Genomic DNA, 16,125 nt, shown 5'->3' on the forward strand with positions numbered 1-16,125 from the left:
AATGTGATTGATACTATTGACCACCTTTCTCCTTAATACTCTTTCCTTGATTCTCTTTTTAAAACTGATTTTAGACAGAAGAGAGGGTGGAGAAAGAAACAATTTATTGTCCCATTTATTCATGCATTCATTGGTTGATTCTTGGTTTGTTGGTTTTTTTTCCTAAAATGTGCAGCTAACTTAAAGACTTGGGGTGGACAGTTTCTTTCACCCATCTATAATCTTTTCAGGGAAATTAAGTCCAAATGGAGTTTTCCATGTGAGTCATTCTCAGTATTAATAATGAGCAGATATACCTTTCTGGAGGAGAGGAGCTGTATCTATCACCTAGTTTCATTAAAGCTAGGATCCTATACCCCCAATTCAGGGAAAAGGGAAATGTTTAGGCTTTTTCCAGGTCTGCGGGAGGTTGTCTTCATGCCTGATGCTTTAGTGATGGGAATTCATGTTTCTAAAGATGTTATTTATTTATCTTTTAAAAGGGAAAGGGAGTGGGAGAGGGAGAGAAACATCAGTGTTCTATACAAATATCGATTGGTTGCCTCTTGCACGTCCCCAAATGGGGACCTGGCCCACAACTCGGGCATGTGTCCTGGCTGGGGATTGAACTCGTGACCTTTGGTTCACAAGCTGGAGCTCAACCCACTGAGTCATACCAACCATGGCTTCTTTCCATGGCTTCTTTCCTTGATTCTTTTTTTTTTAAGATTTTATTTATTTATCTTTAGAGGGGAAGGGAAGGAGAGAAATATCAATGTATGGTTGCCTCTCGTGAGTCCCCCGCTGGGAACCAGCCTGCAACCCAGGCATGTGCCCGGACTGGGAATCGAACCGCCATCGTGTGGTTCACAGGCCCGCGCTCAAGCCACTGAGCTACACCAGCCAGGGCTTTCCTTGATTCTTAACATCAAGTTTCTTAGTCCTCTTATTCCTGTACTGTTTCTTTGCTGGTTCATTTTTCTCTGCCTGCTCCATACCTGTAGCTGTTTTTCTTGGGTTCTACCCCTCTTACTAGCCAATATTACCATAGGAACTTTCCAATTTAACTTTCTCTCCTATTCCTGTTTTCTCCTTTAAATCCTTAAATAGCTAGCTCTGCACTGCCACACAGGAAACTTTTTTACAATATACAGAAACATGAGAACTACTGTGGGCTGGTCAGGGAAAGTTTGAGGAAGGTAGCTCCATGCTTAACTACTCCATATGGTCATGTGTATTTTAACAGATTGAGTCCTGCCCCCACATAGCTCCATATAAAATCCACACAGCCCTGGCTGGTGTGGCTCAGTGGATTGAGTGCTGGCCTGTGTACCAAGAGGTCACTAGTTTGATTCCCAGTCAGGGCACATGCCTGGGCTGTGGGCCAAGGCCCCAGCTGGGGGCATGCAAGAGTCAACTGATCAATGTATCTATCACACATTGCTCTTTCTTGTCCCTTTTTCCTCCCTCCCTCTCTCTCTCTAAAAGTAAATAAATAAAATCTTCAAAAAAAGAGAGCAAAGTGATTACTTCATTCATATATTTACTCAAAATGCAAACCTTAATACTACAGAAAAGAATGCCGTGTTTATTCTACGATTTTGCATACTCAAACTCAAGGGAACACTTCCACATACCCACCTCTGTCTAGCATCCACTTCTATCCAAAACCCGGAGACTTGCTTGGTTCCTGCTTTTCTTTCTTTCTTTTATATTTTATTTATTTATCTTTAGAGGGGAAGGGAAGGAGAGAGAGGAAGAGAAACATCAATGTATGGTTGCTTCTTGTGCATCCCCTGCTGGGAACTGGCCCCTGCCGGGAACTGGCCTGCAACCCAGGCATGTGCCCTGACTGGGAATCGAACCTCGATCGTCTGGTTCACAGGCCCGCGCTCAGTCCACTGAGCTACACCAGCCAGGGTCCTGCTTTTCTTTTTAAACTGATCTCTTTACTATCCTCTCTTTTTCTCTTCTTTACCTCCAAATTTCCTCACCTGTATTTCCACAAAAGGTGCATGCTGTTTGACACAAACGTGTACTAGGAATAGCCCTCCTTCCTATTTACCCTAGGAATTTCTACTCCTGTTTCACAAGAGATCTGTCAGCCTCCTCCCCCCCTTTTTAAAAAAGGCTTTCAAGTCCTTTGCCCATTTTATTGGGGAGAGAGGGAGGGGGAGAGAGAGAGAGTAACAACTGTCGGTTGCCTCCTGTACTCGCCCCTACCTAGAGGTGAGGGAACTGCAATCCAGGAATGAGGCCTGAGCCCGAATCAAACGCCCGACATTTCAAAACTGCAACCTAACCTATCCGTTTAAGAGAGGGTTCTCCAACCGACTGAGCCACAGCGGCCAGGGTTTACTCTCCACTTTGTGACAACTGCCCTTCATCTTTAGGTGACCCATATTTATCCCCCTCCTCCTTCGTGCACCCACTTAGCCAGGACCCAACCCACTTTACTACATTCTACATTCTTCTGTTTTTCTTAAAAGGGAGCTCTTAATTCTTATTTATGTCTCTTTAATGCCTAGCACACATCTAATCTATTAAATGACATTAATTTCCTTCACTGTACAACGTTAAGTGATAGAGATTCTGTCCGGATTCCTGACCTGCTGAGCTGTCTGTAAGATTCCAGTCTCAACACGGCAAAAGAAAAAGCGTGTTTTGTCTCTTAAAGAAAGCTTCTAACTTCGCCAAGGTCACCGTCAGTGCTGCTTCACAACGATACCATTTCCCTAACTCCCGCCCCTGAAACTGTCACCCAGCTCAAGGTCCTACTTAAGGAGAAAGAGCCCAAGGGCAGCCAGACAGCCCACGTGTTACCCAACAGGAAGTCGGCCCTTCTCCTAAACGTAGTTCCGCCAATACAGCCTTCGACTGACATCCCTGTAGTCCAATAACGTTTTGAGGCTCTGAGGGTTGTATCTAGCCTGACAAGGTCCAGTAAAAAAAGGAATTCAGATTAGCACCAATTTTGACCAACGGTTGAGACGATGAGAGATTATTAACCTATAGGAGTAGCTCTGAGAATGATGACTATCAAACTCATCCAATGGACGTGCCCGCTGTAGAGTAGGCCCCGCCCCAATTGCCGTGGTGTCGGCGGCTGCTACGGCTGCTGCTTTCAGTCTCCACCCGGACTCCGCCATGTTGGGTCTTGTGGGTCGTGTGGCCGCAGTCTCGGCCTCCGGGGCCTTGCGGGGACTCAGCCCTTCAGCACCGTTACCCCAAGCTCAGCTCTTACTGCGGGCTGCCCCCGCAGCACTCCAGGCTGGTAAGTTCCTTTTTCTAGAAGCTGGGATTGTCTTTATCGCCCCATGACCTTGAGCCCGGGGCCGATTGTCTCTTGGGCCTAAAGTATATGGTGCTACAGGGACGCCAGGGCCAGTTTCTTGCTCTTTAACGACTGGAGTACAAGAACGGTTCACCCATGAAAGCTTTTTTTCTATCTCGTTACGTCTCATTTAGGAAAATGGGGGCGCAGTGACCTTCACATGAAATGGGGTCCACCGAAGTCTCGAATAATAGGGTTTTGTGCATGAGGTTGGAAGATTGTGCAGGCGCTTTCTGGTTTCCTGCTCTGCCCTACCTTTGGACATGCCTTCCCTGCAAACGGAAGGAGGCCGGGCCTGGGCTGAATTCACCGGCCCTTCTGGGTTAAGTACAGTCTTCTAGTGACTTAACTGCCATGATCCCCCTTCTTCCAACCTCTTTTTTGTCTGTTAGCCAGAGACTATGCCGCCCAAACATCTCCTTCGCCAAAGGCAGGCGCCGCCACTGGGCGCATCGTGGCTGTCATCGGTGCAGTGGTGGACGTCCAGTTTGATGAGGGACTACCACCTATCCTCAATGCTCTAGAGGTGCAAGGCAGGGAGACCAGGCTGGTTTTGGAGGTGGCCCAGCATTTGGGTAAGTACAATTTGTTAGGAGAACTAAAGAGTTTGTTTAGCCGAATTATTTCCAAACCAGGCTGTCTTCCTTCTATGATGATTTTATCAAATGACTTTCGTTCTTCTGAGTTTGCTGAAGCCACATTTAGATACTGAGAAGGAGTCTTGATTAATTTAGGTCTTTCATGCTACCTACACCTCATTAACTACCATGAGGTCACCTTATTTTTATGCATCACCTTGCAGCAATGCCTTTATCTAACAGGTGAGAGCACAGTAAGGACCATTGCCATGGATGGTACGGAAGGCTTGGTTAGAGGCCAGAAAGTCCTGGATTCTGGTGCACCCATCAAAATTCCTGTTGGTCCTGAAACCTTGGGCAGAATTATGAATGTCATTGGAGAACCCATTGATGAGAGAGGCCCCATCAAAACCAAACAGTAAGGATCCCGCTTACTGTATCTACACACAAAGGAACTAGTTTTTCTTGAAGTTTTTATATATTAGTTAACACCTTATAGAATGGCAGAATATTCCTGTGGAGAATGCTTGAAGTACTGAAATATTCAATTATTAAAGCTACACAATTCAATATCTTCTGAAGAAAATCAAGGATGTAGAAATTCTGATTGTAGGAGGGCGGGGGTGGGTGGGCTGGGATGGGAGTAAAAGACAAAACTGTACTTGAACAATTAAAATAAAAAGAAATTCTGATTGTAAAAAACTTGCTACTTAGGATTCAAGTTGATTACTTAGTGAGTTTTTTTTAATTTAAAGATTTTATTTACTTTTAGAGAGAGGAAAGGGAGGGAGAAAGTGGGGAGGAGAAACATCAGTATGGGGGAGAGAACGTCAGTGGGTTGCCTCTTGCATGCCCCTAACTGGGGCAGCCCAGGTGTGTGCCCTGACTGAGAATGGAACCAACCACCTTTCAGTTCTCAGTCCAGTGAGCCACACCAGCCAAGGCTACTTAAGTAAGTTTCAGTACCAGTGGCTTATGTTGCAAGGTTTCTAGAACTTAACTGCATTTTGCTATCTACAATGCGCACCCGTATTTTTTCCCCAAAAAAGTTGGGCAAAATGCACATTATACATGTGCACAAAATACAGTGTATATCATATATTTTCCACTGGTATGTGAAGGGGTGCTGTTAGTTTAGGACTCAGTAAAAGAAAGATCTTTCTGAAAGTCAGAAAAAGGGACTGTTGCATCCCAAGATAATGAAATCCCTTTTGTAAGAGGAGATTGAGTAAAGGGTTAGACTTGAAAATCGAGAGGAATCCTTCAACAAGATGAATAGACACTGATCTTCTCTTCTGCCTTTGCAGATTTGCTCCTATTCATGCTGAGGCTCCTGAATTCATGGAGATGAGTGTTGAGCAGGAAATTCTGGTTACTGGTATCAAGGTTGTGGATCTCCTGGCTCCTTATGCGAAGGGGGGCAAAATTGGTATGTCAGTGGTGGGTACATATTTTCCAAACCTAACGCAGGGAGAAAAAAAATCCTACGATATTATGACTGAGTATTGTCCCTCGCTGATGAGTAGCTTCTGACTTTCGTTCTTCTGAGTTTGCTGAAGCCAGATGCCATTTCTGAGAAGGAAAAAGATATAAAAAACTTTTTTTTTCTTAGTTTGCTTCTTAGGAACACAGAACTCTTAACTATTCTTTTTTTCCTCTACCTCTCCCAGGGCTCTTTGGTGGTGCGGGAGTTGGCAAGACTGTACTGATCATGGAGTTAATCAACAACGTTGCCAAAGCCCATGGTGGTTATTCTGTGTTTGCTGGTGTTGGTGAGAGAACCCGTGAGGGCAATGACTTGTACCATGAAATGATTGAGTCTGGTGTTATCAACCTAAAAGATGCTACCTCCAAGGTGAGCCCTAAATTGATGTCTGTATATTTGGTGCGCTAGAAAATGACTGCAGTGGACTGCATTGCCAGATGAAGCCATGGTTTTTGTTTTCATTTTGGTGTCCTAGGATCTACAAAGGAAATTCCTGTCAGTGTTTCCCCTCCAATTTCTAATACACTAGTGCGCTTTTTTTTTTTTCATTTTTAACATTAGATTAAATTTCCAAGCTTTCTGTGGTAGCTAGGCCTATCATTTGAAAGCTAATTTTGAAGAAAGTTGGACGTGGTTCGTATGTCTCATATAACCCTATTTTATACCTTTCACTTACAGTTTATTTCCTTCCTACTACCTCAGTAAAGTACAGGCTTTTACCTCATTAATTCAAGAAAGTATCTTGTGTTTTAAACTACAGCTCTAAAAGGGAAATGAAATTTGTGAATAAAAATTCACATCTTCTGAGAAGAGTTATTTTAATAGTTTAGCTGTTTGGGGATCTTGGGTATATGGCTTCCATACTCTTCTGCCAGGTTTTTCTTTTTCTTTTTTGCCAGGGGAGTTTGCAAACGCAGTTGCCTACCACCTCACATTATACAGTTGAGTTTCCCACATTTGGATAAGGTAGCCATTGGAGCCTGCATACATAATCCCTGAGCGCCATATTCAGATTTTCTGGTTGTGTATGATTACTGCAGGTAGCTCTGGTGTATGGTCAAATGAACGAACCTCCTGGTGCTCGTGCTCGGGTTGCTCTGACTGGACTGACTGTGGCTGAATACTTCAGAGACCAAGAAGGTCAGGATGTACTGCTGTTTATTGATAACATTTTCCGCTTCACCCAGGCTGGCTCAGAGGTAAGAGAGAAAGCTTGAGAGGGACTGCTTGGTTCGTTTGACCTTTCTATGGAATGATGCAGATGAGGCTAACGATGCAGACACCTAACACTTTTTATTCTCTATCTCCCCCACCTCTGCTGCCCTGCCAGGTGTCTGCTTTGTTGGGAAGAATCCCTTCTGCTGTAGGCTATCAGCCTACCCTGGCCACTGATATGGGTACCATGCAGGAAAGGATCACCACCACCAAGAAGGGATCTATCACTTCTGTACAGGTAAGAACAGTGAAATAAGTGAAGGTTTAATTTGTATAAAGGCATTTACAAAGCAGTAAATGCTTTATAAATATAAAACCTAGTTACTTATATTTCAAGAGGCTTTTAACTGGGTTCATGTGCTCCCTGAAATAATGGGTAAGATTTTGTGTGTTTATGGTAAAAGTGCTAAAAGCTTAAGAAACATTTATACAAAGTAATTGAAGGTATACATGTAAATGTAGATCACAAAGTAGTGGTTTCCAGCCTGAAGGGGAGTCTGTTGGAACTACGTGGAAATTGAATGGTAAGTAGTATTGGGTTAATGTACTGCACATTTTCAAATGTTTACAGATGATATATATAATAAAATCTAAAACTGTGTCTAAATTAGGTGGTAACTTGAATGATCCCTAGTGAACTATTGTAGTGGCTCAAGGTTTTTTATTTTTATTTTTTTAATTGATTCTAGAAAGGGGGGAAGGGAGGGAGAAAGGACGGGGTTGATCAGTTGCCTCTTTCTTAAAAAAAATATTTTATTGATTATGCTATTACAGTTGTCCCATTTTCCCCCCTTCACTCCGCCCTGCACACCCTCTCCCACTTACATGCCCCCCTGTAGTTCATGTCCATATCTCATACTTACAAGTTCTTGTAAGTATCTCATATCTCATACTCACAAGTTACCTCTTGCATGTGCCTCAATTGGGAACCAAACCTTTAACTCAGAAAGTGGCTATGACTACTGTAGAGTTAAAATGTATGAAATAATTAAAATGTAGGTTGAAGAGCAAAGGGAAGGACCATGAAAATTCTTTCATCACTGCTTAGAAGGATCAGATAGTCTGTGAACTCAGCAGCTATTAGGGGTTGTAAGAAGGTTCTTCTTTTGAGGTAGACTCTTGAATGATAAGAATGCTAGAGTGAGAATGGGGACAGTTCAGAAAAGGGGGTGGCTTGAGTAGAATTATTTGGTTTTCTGTTGCTCCTCATGGCTTCTTGACTCACTTTAGGCCATCTATGTGCCTGCTGATGACTTGACTGACCCTGCCCCTGCCACTACCTTTGCCCATTTGGATGCTACTACTGTACTGTCCCGTGCTATTGCTGAACTGGGCATCTACCCAGCTGTGGATCCTTTAGACTCCACCTCTCGCATCATGGATCCCAACATTGTTGGCAGTGAGCATTATGATGTTGCCCGTGGGGTACAAAAGATCCTACAGGTGAGTATTATTGCAGGTGAGATTTGTGTCCTTAAAATGATATAAAGGGAATTTGGGGACTGTATTAGGACCACATTTTTCCTGGTGACCTGAATGATTTGCTTTAGATCAAGGAAGGATGAGACAAGAGGTTTCTAATGGTTGTTAATGGGGTCACTTGGGTTTCCAGGTACTTGGTCTTTGGAATCCAATTCTAAGAGTGCCAGATTAGAAGTAGGAAGGACAAGACACTGATCTTAGGTGAGGGCCCTCATGACCACCCCAAATATGTAATTTTTTCTTCCACTGACTTCTTTTACTTATAAAGTGAGATAAGGTGCTAAAATGCTTTGTACAAAGCTTGGTGTGAATGTAAGGTGATAGTAACGCTTAGATTTTTGTCCAAATTAAAAGATTGTAAATATTTATTCCGGGCTTTCTTGTTTTCTCATAGGACTACAAATCCCTCCAGGACATCATCGCCATCCTGGGTATGGATGAACTTTCTGAGGAAGATAAGTTGACTGTGTCTCGTGCACGAAAAATACAGCGTTTCTTGTCTCAGCCATTCCAGGTTGCTGAGGTCTTCACAGGACATATGGGGAAGCTGGTGCCCTTGAAGGAGACCATCAAAGGATTCCAGCAGATTTTGGCAGGTGAGATATCTAGTGTAAAGCTGAACATAAATGGCAAAAAATCCCTGAATTGTTTTGAATGCTTGTGGTGCTGTGTTCCCATTTTAGCAGCCATCAAACAATATATAAATATATCATACCTAATTACATAATGTTGAGAAGTGAAAACATGCTATTTCCCTTTAATTTTCTCTGGAAAGACTTCGCTTCTGAGAGGGAGACATGTTATTACTTGATTCTTTTCAGCCTACACTTACTGTGTTCAGTGTTAGCTACTCTTCTAAGCTACAAGATCCTTAGGAAGAAAGTATTAGGAGACTTACAGCATAGTTCCAATGTCACATAGCCAAAGCAGATAGCAAGAATTTGAACCCAGGTTATGTGGCTCTAGACTAGTTCTTAATCCATACTCTGTATCATGTCTTATAATTTGGATTTGTGAGGGAAGTTTGTTAAGAAGAGATTTCTTAGATGACATGAATTCATCACATTCTGACATGTGGCCTCAAGTGGTGAGGTGTGTAACACACTGCAGAAAGTTGATGTCCCTCCACTTCTCACCAGTTGGATTTTTCTTTTGTTTTTTCCCCCCTACAGGTGAATATGACCATCTTCCAGAACAGGCCTTCTATATGGTTGGACCCATTGAAGAAGCTGTGGCAAAAGCCGATAAGCTGGCTGAGGAGCATTCATGAGGGAATCCTAGCACTTTTCCTCCAAGCAGCACCCCCCCACCTTGTCCCTAATCCAAAAAATTCAGTTTTCTCTGTAAGCCACATGAAAGCCGCGATTGAAGACATTGTGTTTTGTCTGAAGAGTATTTAAGGTTTACAATAAAATGTACATGCCTCCAAATCTGTTTTTCTCGGTCCTAACCACATAGCCAATAGTAATTTTAGAGTGGCCAGCCACTCTAAAGAAACAGCACAAAGTAGGCTGTATGTTTAAAATGGGTCGTCAAAAAAAAAAGCCATTGTCTTGGATTGGTGAACTGTGGGTCTTGTTGGAAGTGCATATTAGGAAAAATGGTTGGAATTTAGAAATAACTGCTGTTCTACAACAAGGGAAAGGGTTAATAAATGGACAAAAAATTTAATTTTTAGGAAATGGTCTGAAGGGTTAATACTGATGTGTGCAAAAATTTAGTCAAAAGGGCTTCATGGGCCTTCATCTTTTTTCCCCCCCAGAAAATGTTCGTTATATTTTGGTCAAGCCTTGTGTGTTATGTATGGCTTGAAGAAATGAAGGGTATAAAATGCCACAAAGCCTATCCTGAGCTCTGCTAAGATCTCTTACTAAAGTTAGGGAGAGAGCCCGGTGTGTTACATAACAATAGCAATTTTCAGGATTGCTGGCTTTGGTCTTCTGAACTATAATAGTGGAATTAATAATTCCATCTTCGTTTTATATCAATAGAAGCTGCAGGGTTAGAAGGAATAGTCGAAAAAGTACACCCATTTCAGTTTGAAACAAATTACAGTTACGATGCAAGGTCGGATTTGGTGCCAGACTCACTACTTCCCTCTAGTGGTAGGACTGTAGACTGCAAGAATTGACCTCACCATTTTGAAATTCTTGAAGGCCATTTGCTGGGACGTGGTTCTTGGCTAATGACTGTTTACAAACCAGCTGGGGCTTTTGTCCTGAGGAGGAGTCTTATCTATAAGCCCCACCCCCGAGGCTTTGAAGTTGGGCAGAAACTGGGCGGGGACGAACATCCTAATTCAGAGGCCCCTGGGGGCTGAAGGTTGGGGAGGGACCATGGGAGAGGCGCCAGGGGTGGGGTAGCAGCCTCTAAGTTTCCTCCCATCTGCCTTATGACGTCCTTGGCACCACTCTTCTGTGTCATGTTCTGGACGGAAGGTGGAGCCCCTGAGCCGCCTGTGCCTAGTATTTCGCCCCCAGAAAAACCTGGATTTGGGGAAATGCTGAGTTATGGAGGTAGGGAGCATTAGGTTCTTACTCTAGAGTTAATATGAAGCTGGTTCAGAAGGCCCAAGGGTATGGTTCGGCCTTTTCTGCTTCGCTTTCCTGGGTTATCCAGAGGCAGACCTGGGAACCGTGATCCTAAAGGTCATTTGTATCCCACACCCCCGCCTCTCAGAAGTTCATATCTTTCAGCATTCATCGAGAACCTTCTCCCTGTTACTAGCTGCAACTAGTCATTTCCTTCCCTCTTCACCACTCTCTTTTTCTACAACGCCATTGGAGTGTCAACACAGATCTAACCTTCCTCCATATTTCTCCTGGTTCTGCCCTGTCCTCGCCTCCTCCTCCCTTCTCCACCCAGAGAAAGCCCCGCCCTTCCCTCCTCCCTCTCCACCCCAGTCTGTCACACAGGGACATCACCCTACAGCAGTTCAGCCTGTGGTTTGCAGGAAGCATACATTGGCTTTTTGATTCGTGCTAGTTCCCAGCTCAGTTTGGGAGGCTCTAACGCCAGACTTCACGTGAAGGGGGAACCAAGGTCGGTGAGGAGCTGGGTGGTCCCAGCCCTGGAGCCCTGCCAGCCTGACATGGGTAAGTTTGAGGACCAGCCCCCCGGGAAGGCCTGAGGGATGCCTGCCTCCCTCTCTGGCTGACTCAGCAGGGGTAGGGCCTAACCTTTGCTCTTTTGGGGGGTGAAGGAAGAGAAAAGGGACCATAGGGGTACGGAGCTCAGCCGGTGAGACTGCCGAGCACAGGATCATGAGCATTTGCAATGCTCTAGCCCCAAGGAAGACCCTGAGACTCTCCACCTCATAACCACCACCCTCCATTACCAAGTCCCTTGCTCCTTCCCATTTAAGCTACAGAGATTCAAGTAATATTTCACAGTATACAATGCTAACCTCTCCCCAAAGGTAAAGCCCATTTTTGGTAGGTCTTTACTCCCCCTAATTTCTCCCAGGCCTTTTAAGTCCCTGTTTTCTCTCCTCCCCCACCCTGACCCACCACCAGGTGGGGGCTGCACTGAGCAGCTGTTTCCTGTTGCCCCAGAGGTTGCTGCAAGGATGGTGGTGGTTGGGGGAAAACTGAACCTGAATAAAGCCGATTCTCACGGTCCCACTAGGGCTGCTATAGGCGGCCCCTCACGCCCCAGTCACTGACAACACTGGCTGAGAGGCAAGATTGTGGTTGAAAGGCCTAGGAGGTCTTTGCCTTCGTGGCTTCCTCACTCCACAGGCTTTTAAACTTGGGTAGTGCCGGGGAAAGGAGATGGGCAGGCCTTTCTACAGCTGTAAGGATGGAGACTTGAGGAGCCGAAACACAGGAAACCTGTTCACCTAGTAGGGCCGCTGTGCGTTACCGGCAGCAAGATCGGCCTTGATTTCCCTCTCTGGCATTTCCCATTCCTACTTGGGAGTCGTGACTCCCACTGCCTTCCCCGCCCTGCTTTGTGAAAAGATCTTTGCCTGTGCCCCGAGAGCGCAGTAGGAGCCCTCCCAAAGTCCTCCTGTTAGGACCCACCGCCATCCCCCACGTCACCGCAGAAGTTTCTGTCTCTTCCTGGGATCTGTTCTCTTCCTCCATCTGGGATCCTTCCTGGTTCTGGCCCCTAGGAGACGCCACCCGCTTCCCCCTCCCCCAGCGTATTCTTCGCAACAGCCCTACCCAAGGACTCGTCCTTACCCCAGTAGCTCCTGCCCCTTTAAGTGCTCTCCTCCCCCCCCCCCCCCCCCCCCCCCCCCCCCCCCCCCCCCCCCCCCNCCCCCCCCCCCCCCGCCGCCTCCACCGCCGCCGCCGCCGGCCCAGGGCTGGGGGAGGAGGCGCCGCCGCCCGGCTGGGCCACCTGTGCCGTCGCCGCCGCCGCCGTCCGGCCCTGCTCCAGGTGAGGCCCGGCACCCACGTCCGGTCCCGCAGTCCCCGGGCGGGCCGCCCCTGCGATCCCTTGCCCCAAGATCCCTAGTGGCTGGGACTCAGGATCTGACCATCCCCCTACGGGAGCTGCCCTTCCTCTCTCCCCCGCACTATCTACTTGCCTATTTCTCCCGTCCTCTGCAACCGGAATCCCGAGGCTTCTTACGCCTCTCGGCCAACCTCTCCCGGGTATCCCTCCTATTCTGGACCCGTGATCTACCCCTCCCCTGCGCCTTCCTCGCTAGAAAAATCTCCCGCAGTCTAGGTTTCGCCTCCTCTCCTCTCGAACCAGCGCTTTCCCACGCCATCCTAACCTCCAATGGGAGGGGGAATAACCGCCACCCCAACTCCTCGCCTCCGTAGTACGGGGGTTGGGGGGTTTAAGCCTAGACTGCAGCCACTTTCTGGCTCTACTCCACTTAGTCCTTTAAGTTCGACTAAGTCACATCTAGAGCTTCTCTCTAGTTGTCATCCCACCCCACCACTTCCCAAGTTTGGGGGTCTGACCTCAGCACCCGCCAACCAACCCAGGCTGGAAAGGCCTTGTTCTTGGGCCGGTCCAGCCTAGGAGACCCCCCACCCCCGCCACACACCCACCCACACACACACACACACACACACTAGATTTAGGGGATTGGCAGGGGCCGGGGCGGGGGGTGGGGGGGTGGGATGGGGAGTGGGCGGGGGGTCGGTGCCCAATTCTTGTGATTCTGGGTTTAAGGGTCTGAGGGGCTATTGGGATTATCGTGGGTGTGGGAGGGGCTGGGACTAAATCTTTAAGGCTATTGGAGTGGTAGGAAAGGCAGAGAAGCCCAGTCTTTTCTATTCAGATGCAAAGGGAGTCCCCACTCCTAAGGAAATTAGGGCTTTCTTCATCCTCCCCTGAGACCATCATGGAGAAGCTCATTGCTGTGTTTGAAACAGGATTGTGAGTGAATCTGAGGGGACACATACCAACTTGGAGAGGAGGTGTTATGGGCCTTTTGTTGTGTTATAGGAGAGAGAAGTAAAATGGTTACAGGGTTGAGGGCCATCTCCCTACTAGTCCCTATCAACAGTATGAATCATTCAGCAAGTGAGGGCAAAGGAGATCTTTAATAATTACTGTATGTATCTCCATTGGGGAATTCCCCCTCCATCCAAGTCCAGTTGCTCCCCCAGCTATGTCCCTTCTCTTCTTGTGCTCTCACCACCACCCCCTCTCCAGAAATGAGAGGACAAGAGGTTTGGATTTGCTTCAGATTCTCGTGAGTCTTCTTCCATGGGCTGGGAAGAAGCTGGGGGGAGGAGAGTGTGGTCAGCAGTGGTGTTTGGGATTAAATTCCAGGAGTATCTGGAGTGGGAGAGGGAGAAAGGTAAAGGGATGCAAACGAATTCCCTTCTCACTCCCCTTTCTCCCTTCCAGCCCCCAGCCATCTGGCTTCAGAGTGGAGCCAGGCACTGTGGCAACTGACCCCAAAGTCAGGGTGGTGCAGTAGGAACACAAGGAGGGTGAAAAGGGGGAGCAGGTGCTGATTTCTCCCTCCCCATTTTTTTCATTATCTGCCCACTGGCCTGGTTTGAGAGAGGTTTGGAGTATTCCCTACGTTCCCTTCTCACAAGTTGCTGGGGGAAAAAAATCATTTCCCCTTTCCCCTCTCTAGTAGCTTCCTAGAGGGAAAAGGGGTGAGTGATTGGCCACATCTGATGGGATTGAGGAATGTTTGGGGATTTACGGGGTCAGTCTGCCCTCTGTCGTCTGGATGTGGGGAGAAACACAGCTGCAGCCTGGGGTGGCTTCTGGCGAGAAGTAAACGCCCAGTTATTGGGTATATTGACATCTCACCCTCATCCTTTCTCCAAGAGCAAGGAAGATCTCTGATTAGATGGGATTAGGAAGGGTCTCATTCAGAAAGGAAGGTGATTATAGTCTTCATGCACCAGATGGGAAGAATGGATCTTGCCCCACTTTCTATTCTAATCCCAGGTGGCCCTCTCTTATCCAACACCCCTCTTCCCTACCGCTTCTGGCTGGGATAGTACTAGGGGTTGCCCTGGAGACTAGGCCTGGGTCTCGGAAGGGGTGGGGGTAGTCAAGTGGGGCACCGGAGTAACCGGCTCTTCCGGAGCAGAGCGTAGCTAGCGGGTGGGTGTGTGTGGGTGTGGGGGGAGGGGCGTGGCTACACCCGTCTGACCGGCACAGGCTCCTCCCCTGCCTGCTGTCTCCGACAGGCCTTACCATTGGATTGGAGACTGGGGACGGTAGGTAGGAAGATTTTCACTTATCCAACCTAGAAAAGTAAGGAGAAAAAAAAAGGATACTGCTCCCTCCTGGCCCTTTCAGAAGCCAGTTTCATGCCCAGAACTCTCTTCTTCACATCTCTCTCCCTCTCTCTCTCTTTCTCTCTCTATTGGGATGGGTGAGGGGGCCAGGGCGCAGAAGGTGATATTCCTTAGCAGAAGTTTGCTGGATCCCTGCTTTCTTCAAAGGGAAGGACCTCTCTTCCCTGAGTGTATTCCCTGTTTACTCAGAAACTTGAGGTCAGCAGACTGTTGGAGAGTCTTTATTTTCTTCTCCAAGGTGACCTATAAATCTGTTACTTAGGGAGGAGAGAGGGTTTTGGTTTCTTCTTGTTACCCCTGGTAATCTGCTTTTCTTAGGACAGGGAGAGAAACCTTCCTGGTCTTTTTAGCCTCTTCTTTTTGCTGAAGCTTGCTTCCTTCTTAGCCTCTTTCAACCATTTGTAGTGGGGAGTGGAGTCTGTCCCTAAAATTCAGGACTGGCCCACTCCTCTGTTGAGTAAGCAAATCTAATCTAGACTTACGTATTTGGCTATCATGCCCTGTCCCACCCAGTTTTCAGATCTCCCTCGTCAGAACCATAGGGAAAAGGTATTTGTTGACCTCCACGCACATCTGCACAATATCTGTTCCTCTTTCAGGATACTGAGCCTCAGTTTTGCACAGTTTAGGCCTTTGTTTGTAGAACTGCATTGAATTGAATTGAACTGCAAAGCCTTTTGAGTTTCAAGGAAAGAAAAGCTGGTTTCTAGTCACATTTTATCTGTTGGACCTTGAAGGAGTCAGTTAACCTCTCAGGCCTTAATTTCTTTGTTTGTCTGCCAAACAAGAGAAGGTTGAACTAGAAATTCTCCAAATTCTAACATCGTATATGACACTTTCCCATCCTGGAGCCTTGCAATAAACATTTTAGATGATAGCCACACTCTAGTCCTCTGATAGACTTTTCATTCCTATTCTCATTAGGTTTCACACACAGAAACGTACAGGAACTATAGAAGAGTGGACACTTGCTGGTCTCTTTTCTTGCTCAGAGCATCCCCTGTTCCTCTGGCCAGGTTTAGGCTAGACTCAAGTCTTTCCTGTCTGGTCCCAGAGCCAAGCTTCGTTTTCCTACGCACAGGAATCTTCCCGACCCGCAGGGCCCTGCAGATGTCGCTGGGAAAGTGGTGATCCAGGCACGACCAGGCTGCCCCCACAGGACAGAGGTGAGTGGTCAGCAGACACAGCAAGCTCTTGCCTTTCTCCACCCCTTTACCAGACTGAACTTTGCTGACTAACCTTTCCGCTTCTACACTTCCACTTTTCCACTACCCAGCCTGGGAAATAACTACCTCCAAAATTATCTACCCTACC

At 46.8% G+C, this 16,125-nt stretch overlaps 2 protein-coding genes and 2 non-coding genes across 8 annotated transcripts in view; all 4 read left to right on the forward strand.

The window, feature by feature from the left end:
• Nucleotides 1-3,088: 3,088 nt before the first annotated feature.
• On the forward strand, nt 3,089-9,504 carry ATP5F1B (ATP synthase F1 subunit beta). Its single transcript, XM_037030135.1, has 10 exons — nt 3,089-3,253; nt 3,706-3,888; nt 4,135-4,309; nt 5,199-5,320; nt 5,562-5,746; nt 6,418-6,576; nt 6,708-6,830; nt 7,823-8,035; nt 8,469-8,670; nt 9,247-9,504. Exons 1-10 carry the CDS (start codon nt 3,127-3,129, stop codon nt 9,342-9,344), a joined length of 1,587 nt encoding a protein of 528 aa, XP_036886030.1. The 5' UTR covers nt 3,089-3,126; the 3' UTR covers nt 9,345-9,504.
• Nucleotides 3,957-4,030, forward strand: LOC118976030 (small nucleolar RNA SNORD59). The gene has a single exon (XR_005064183.1). It is a non-coding gene; the product is annotated as a small nucleolar RNA SNORD59 (small nucleolar RNA).
• On the forward strand, nt 5,402-5,472 carry LOC118976031 (small nucleolar RNA SNORD59). The gene has a single exon (XR_005064184.1). It is a non-coding gene; the product is annotated as a small nucleolar RNA SNORD59 (small nucleolar RNA).
• A 1,475-nt stretch (nt 9,505-10,979) lies between the features above and the next one.
• BAZ2A (bromodomain adjacent to zinc finger domain 2A) overlaps nt 10,980-16,125 on the forward strand; it is a 36,307-nt gene continuing 31,161 nt past the window's right edge. For 2 of the 5 annotated variants that reach the window (XM_037030010.1, XM_037030011.1), the window contains exons 1-2: nt 10,980-11,169; nt 15,912-15,977. In XM_037030010.1, coding sequence (XP_036885905.1) covers nt 11,166-11,169; nt 15,912-15,977 — 70 coding nt within the window. In that variant the 5' untranslated portion in view covers nt 10,980-11,165. Of the gene's footprint in view, nt 11,170-12,367; nt 12,461-15,892; nt 15,978-16,125 lie in introns of those variants that run through there. The other 3 variants (XM_037030013.1, XM_037030015.1, XM_037030012.1) reach the window with 3 other exon arrangements.

This window comes from Sturnira hondurensis, unplaced genomic scaffold (genome assembly GCF_014824575.4).
Source record: "Sturnira hondurensis isolate 20B ecotype Veracruz unplaced genomic scaffold, ASM1482457v3 Scaffold0020601, whole genome shotgun sequence".
Taxonomy (NCBI): domain Eukaryota; kingdom Metazoa; phylum Chordata; class Mammalia; order Chiroptera; family Phyllostomidae; genus Sturnira; species Sturnira hondurensis.